The sequence below is a fragment of the Adiantum capillus-veneris genome, chromosome 2 (genome assembly GCF_014529385.1).
Source record: "Adiantum capillus-veneris isolate H3 chromosome 2, ASM1452938v2, whole genome shotgun sequence".
Lineage (NCBI taxonomy): Eukaryota > Viridiplantae > Streptophyta > Polypodiopsida > Polypodiales > Pteridaceae > Adiantum > Adiantum capillus-veneris.
The window spans coordinates 144,446,323-144,452,322 of record NC_140932.1 but is presented as its reverse complement, the minus strand read 5'-3'; the positions used below and the strand labels follow the sequence as shown (position 1 = coordinate 144,452,322).

General features: G+C 42.2%; 1 protein-coding gene across 4 annotated transcripts in view; it reads right to left on the bottom strand.

Annotated features, from left to right (window-relative positions):
- Positions 1 to 1,307: 1,307 nt before the first annotated feature.
- STRS1 (DEA(D/H)-box RNA helicase family protein) overlaps positions 1,308 to 6,000 on the bottom strand; it is an 80,864-nt gene continuing 76,171 nt past the window's right edge. Inside the window, exons 3-14 of one of the 4 annotated variants that reach the window (XM_086491056.1) lie at positions 4,665 to 4,786; positions 4,362 to 4,469; positions 4,079 to 4,159; positions 3,889 to 3,967; positions 3,689 to 3,774; positions 3,451 to 3,507; positions 3,274 to 3,341; positions 2,513 to 2,581; positions 2,082 to 2,175; positions 1,832 to 1,996; positions 1,660 to 1,747; positions 1,308 to 1,588 (exon numbers count right to left, since the gene is read on the bottom strand). In XM_086491056.1, the coding sequence (XP_086347182.1) occupies positions 1,545 to 1,588; positions 1,660 to 1,747; positions 1,832 to 1,996; positions 2,082 to 2,175; positions 2,513 to 2,581; positions 3,274 to 3,341; positions 3,451 to 3,507; positions 3,689 to 3,774; positions 3,889 to 3,967; positions 4,079 to 4,159; positions 4,362 to 4,469; positions 4,665 to 4,786 (1,061 nt within the window). In that variant the 3' untranslated portion in view covers positions 1,308 to 1,544. Of the gene's footprint in view, positions 1,589 to 1,659; positions 1,753 to 1,831; positions 1,997 to 2,081; positions 2,176 to 2,512; positions 2,582 to 3,273; positions 3,342 to 3,450; positions 3,508 to 3,688; positions 3,775 to 3,888; positions 3,968 to 4,078; positions 4,160 to 4,361; positions 4,470 to 4,664; positions 4,787 to 6,000 lie in introns of those variants that run through there. The other 3 variants (XM_086491047.1, XM_086491065.1, XM_086491074.1) reach the window with 3 other exon arrangements.

Genomic DNA, 6,000 nt, shown 5'->3' with positions numbered 1-6,000 from the left:
TTGAAGATTAAGGTGAGGGAAAGGACCTCCACTGTCCTTTCCCCGTGATTAATGCGACCACATGGCGACCAGCAGAGGCCGAGAGAGGCCGAGAGTCATGGTGGGAGCACTAATTACGGGGGAAAGGACAGTGGAGGTCCAAGGGTGGTCTCTGAGCATGAAGCTGCTCCTGACGTAGCAGCCAAAACTGTTCGGCAGTGGGCATACAGTCGACAGAGCACATACAGTGGATAGAAACTGTAGAAGCTCACAAAAACGTCCACCTTCATGACAGCCAATCGTCGAAGCAGTATTACGTAGGCTCATTTGTCAAAGATCCAATGGTCGAAGCACTATTATGTAGGCTCACTTGTCAAAGATCCAAAAATTGAAGCATTATTTTATTACATAGGCTGAGTTGTCAAAGATCCAATGGTTGACGCAGTACATGGAAATAATGGCTACTAAATGAACACTGCAGATCAGCAGCTCCTCGACCCTGGACCTTGGCGGAGAAATTCTTACTGAAATAACAAATCAAGTATCCATTTTATCTTTTCTAGTGTCATAATCCACAATTCAAGAGTATTACTCTTACTTTGATTCAAAGCTTAATAGGGATGCAACAAGCAATTTGAACACTAGTGGGAAATGCTACACTGATTGCCTTCGCAAGCCCTATAGCCACAAATCCTTGCTAATTGGTTCTTACTGCCTTGCATCCCCACTCGCTGTTATCAAGATCCTACAATGTCAGACAAATCTGCTGCATAATTGAGACCACAATTTGCGAAACCTTTCTTTGGACATTAATAAATCCAATTCTCAGGCACTCAATTCCCCAGCCTTCTTGATTCACAATAAAATCAACAATACAGCGACTACTCAACCTGCAACCTTGGTTTAGTTGTAATAGCCTTGCAGAACACATTAATATACATAAAGCCTCTGAGAGATTTCAACCCACGAGTCAAGTCGCTAGAATCTTAACTGGCTTACCCACTTTCAAGTCTTGCCAGCAACTAAGCAACTTCCTTTTTCTCCAGGTATGAGATATCAAATCCACTGCTCACACTCTCAACCTCACGGCTTCCATACTTCACGTAATAGCCTCGCAGAACACATTAATATACATAAAGCCTCTGAGAGATTTCAACCCACGAGTCAAGTCGCTAGAATCTTAACTGGCTTACCCACTTTCAAGTCTTGCCAGCAACTAAGCAACTTCCTTTCCTCCAGGTATGAGATATCAAATCCACTGCTCACACTCTCAACCTTACTGGCCTCCAAAGTGGAAAGAAGAGGGGGGGGGGGGGGGGACAGAGAGAGAAGTCAATTATCTGTTTACCTGCTTCCCTATTGCTACTATTGCCACTTTGGAGGCCAGTAATGAAGGTGTACAGTACAAGAAACTCTTTGAATAATGTAGACATAAATCAGCGTCATTTGCTCTTAATGTTTGAAAAGCGAAGTCCATATCCCACAAACTGCAAGATATGGTTTTAAACAAACAGAAATCTCACTCCTGGTCTGACTCAAAGGTGATTTTGGTAGCTTTGGGAGCATCAACAGCAATGTCTTTGAAGTGGACCCCATAAAGAGTGGACTCCTGAAACCAAACGTGAAGGTTAGGACCTACATTCGAAAAGATCAAAACTCAAAATGTGTTGGAAATTTGACCTTCTTCTTGACTGAGGTTCCAAACTTCAAAAGCTCTGATGGTACTGTTTGGCCTGCTTCTTTTAACACATTTACAAGCTCCCCAGCTCTGGCCTGTCAAAAAGTAATCACCACCAAGTGTGCAAAGCAAACGTGCAAAATGCAAAAGCGGATGCATGAATGACCGGACTACCTTATCTGCTTGCGTAAAAAAAGTATGTGCAATGCCGCTCTTTCCAGCTCGCCCTGTGCGCCCAATTCGGTGCACATAATCTTCGGTGGTCAGAGGGAAACTATAGTTGATCACATACTCTACATCTGGGATATCTAAGCCTCTAGCTGCTACATCTGTTGCAATCTAAGACCAAATGGCCACTTCTGTTAAATGAAATCCCATGACAACTAATACTAGTCTGAAAAAAAGACCATAAAGTTTACATTACCAGAAGCGGGCAAGTCCCGTCCTTAAACGACATGACAGCTTTGTTGCGATCAAATTGTCCCTTGTCACCATGAACAGCTGAAACATTCCAACCTCTGTTCCAGAACACAACTCAGCCCTTACAGAAGTGAAGAAAAATAAAAGAGTGAACCTGGACAGATTTTTCTAAAGATCCAACACCTCTTCAACTTACACCTATTGAACAAGTTTCTCCATCCAAACCTCCCACAATGAAGGCTGGATAAGCATAAGCAAGCATTCTTTAACGAATTAACACAGAAATGGGCAGGCACATTCTGTGCCTAGATTGTCAATCATATAAGAAATGAAAAACTAGGCAGATGTTGGAACCAGCTATGTATGCCAGCATTTGTTCTCTGCTCTTGAATTTGCCAAAGCAAATTAGACTTGCGTCTTTTTTTTTATCCTTACCTTCTTTGCAGCATATTCTCCACACGAACTGCTTCCTTCTTGTAAAGAACAAACACAAGGATGCGATTTCTGCAACATATTATAAAGCCCCGGTCAATAATTGCACAATCCAACTTTATTAGACCAAACAGTAGTCCCTAAGAAACAAAAAGCCAGTAGACAGAGGATAGTACTTGTACGCACTTAAGCCTACAACGCTAATTCACTCTGCTGCTGTTGCTAGTAATATCAAATTTGGTTTTTGGTAGGTTGACTAGTTTTTCAAGCACACGTCTCCCACACATACAGCAAGTTGTTGACATAAACATCAATACTCTTCTTGTGTAACTGTCACACCTTGCCCCACTCTGCCAACAACGGATTTTTCATATTGTTAAAACAAAAACTACAAGCACCATGGGTTCTCCAACCTAGAGTTACCGTACTAACAGTTCAGGACAGCGATGAAGCTTGTGAGAGATAAATAGTTGAGGATGTTCAAGGCTACATGGTCGGACTACAAGGAAATTACTTGAGTGTCTGCATGATTAAAAGACATTTGTATCAAGCACCAGAAGTTTTTTTCCCCGCATGAAGTATCAGCACCTGCAATTTTGTACGTGCATGTAGTCTTCCCATAAGTGCCTAGAGGATTAAGGACTGCAACTTGCAAACAACAGAAAAGTACCAAAATCCTCAGGTACAAATTTCTCACTTAAGATAGCCTACTGCATCAAACAAATGCACATATTCCTCTGAAATTCCAGTGCACAATTGATTACCTTTCTGACTTGTGATATTTCTTCAATAGTTCCAATAAACGAGCATCCCGCAAGGTTGTATCTATCACCTGTGTAAGAGCAATTTGCATCATATTGGGCAAATAGTTGGAACTAGTGTGAAAACTCGCATGGAATGGCAATATTCTCAAGAATTTAAAAAGGGAATTCCAAGCTGACCTCGACAACTTGTGTGACAGAGTGATTGGCAGCCAAATCTTGTGACCCAACAATCACCTGCAATCTAAACAGAATAATTGAAAACTGCATGCAGAGCCACTTCCGAACAAAATGGAACAGCTCTACAGCCAATGTATGTTGATCAGTCTGACTGCAGCTAGACTGGACTCCAATATCTAATCTAGAACTTGGTCATGAAAAGAAGTACACTACACATCACAAGTAGTCTATTAATGACCTTTATCGGACTTCCTCTCATAAATTCTTTAGCCAACTGATCAACTGCAGATGGCCATGTCGCACTGAACATGATTGTTTGACGACCTGCAAACAGAAAACAAGGTATCAATCAGCTACACTAGAAAACCACCTTCAGTTACAAATACGAACCCTGACTGTGCTTCAAGAAGCCTGCAATCCCTAAAGCACAAACCATACTCTTTGATGTTTGACCAATAAGAGCTCGGACAGCTTCCTCAAATCCAAGATCAAGCATTCTATCTGCCTCATCCAGCACCTGCAAACACAATAGCTTGCTGCTGAATAGCTACAAAACAATGACTTAACAGATCTGACATCCACGCATCATCTCATATATTAACAAGGTAATAGTGATCAGAACTTGCACCACAAAAGAGACTTTCTGAAGTGCACAACACCCTTCCTCGACCAGGTCTTGAAGACGCCCTGGTGTAGCCACAATGATGTCCTGTCCACAAACATATGAAGGCCACAATCAGCACAGAATAAACAATTTTCTGACATCTAATTTTCATAAGCCATAGCAAATAAAGACCAAGTTCCCTTTATGGACCCAATGAAGAGTCTAATCAAAGTTGTAGATGCACGTGAACAATGAGCTAGAGGAGCTTAATAGAAGTGATATAGAAGCAAAGAAAGTGACAACTCACTACTCCTAACTTCAAAGCGATATACTGAGGCTTTTTAGACGTTCCCCCATAAAAACATGCCACTCTGACCCCGCAAGGACGCCCTGCATCGACTAGAACTTCTGATATCTGTTGAGGTGCACTACGTCCAAAATTAGCACAAAACATGCACATCAAACAAATATTGGCACGATTTCCATGACTTGGCAACACCATCATCGCAACATATAATATATTGAGCAACAGTGTCATTCAGCCTTATAACTATAAACCCCTTACTGCTTGATAATTCATAGAAATTGCAAATTGGTTGCCATTGCAGACCTGTTGGGCAAGTTCCCTGGTGGGCGAAAGTACTAAACATGTAGGGTAGGTCTGCTTCAATCCTTTTTCAGCTCTCTTCAGAACATGGACTAGAGCAGGGACACCAAATGCCAGAGTCTTTCCTGAAAAAGTTTTAACCAAGGTAATCAGCCAAAGCTTGGGACATTGCAAAAATGAAAGAAAAGTTTGCTCTCTTTGCATGCAAGGACAGGAAACGAGTGTATGTTAGTACTTAATCTTCCAACACTGATCATCATCTTCCTCGGTCCCTTGTCCCTCCGGTCTCTTCATGAAATGAACTATTAACGTCCGCAAAAAGGACAAAAGGCAAACTGACCAATGACACCAAAAGTCACAATTACCATATGCGTAATATATCTGATTGAATAAACAAAGACATGAAACTAGAAAAGATATTGTATCGGCCATGGTTGAAAAATAGCAAGCTATAACCAGCTGATGGTATTCACCTAGCGGTTGGAGACAGCAAACCTGAAATTTTCACACACACACACACAGAATTATCATCCATGGAGGTCAGAAATGACCTATGGGACCGAAAGCAAAACATTACAAAAGGTTTCTTCCAAGTGAGGGGGTTGTTAGGTACATCTCAATTAAGGACCGAGGGTCCAGCTACGGATGAAAAACAGAAAATAAGATGAACAAAACCTAAGGACAGGTAGGTGAGGGGGGAGCTGGTTTGGGAGTTCGGAACTCCTGGATAATGGCTTTACCTTCTCGATAAACTGCCCATTTCCATTTTGTGCGCGCTTCTCGCATCTTTTGGAGTTCTGCCTTCTTCTGTTTGAGTTGGGTGGGTGTAAGATCTTTTGCAAACCAAATTTTAGTTTCCTTGAGAAGCCTCGATTGCTCGAGGAGTTTGATTCGGTCCGCGTTTGTCTTGAAAGTGAGGATTGCATAAATGGTGCGATGTTCGTGTGTAAGAGAGGTGATTGTTGTTGGATCCCATTGTATCATGGGGGATGTTGATGCGGGCAAAGGACTCGTGAAACTTGAGGTCCCTCTCCCCTTTCCAATCGCTTGGAAGCCCGCCAATGCAAACATTGAGGGCAATGTCCTCTTGTCGTTGTCATTCGCGTAATGTGGACGCCACCCAATCTTCAACCTTGCGGGAGATGACATCCTGCATTTGAACCTTGACCTCCTTTGTGAGGGTGGTCTCTACTTCCGACTTTGTTTTATTGATCTTGGCTACCATCTGTTCCATCTCCTCTTTCTTGCAATTTTCCATGGTGTTGAGCCGAGCCTCAATATGAGTCTCTGTTTGAGTTCATCGTTCTCTTTGCGAAGACGTTCCACTTCATTCTGAAGG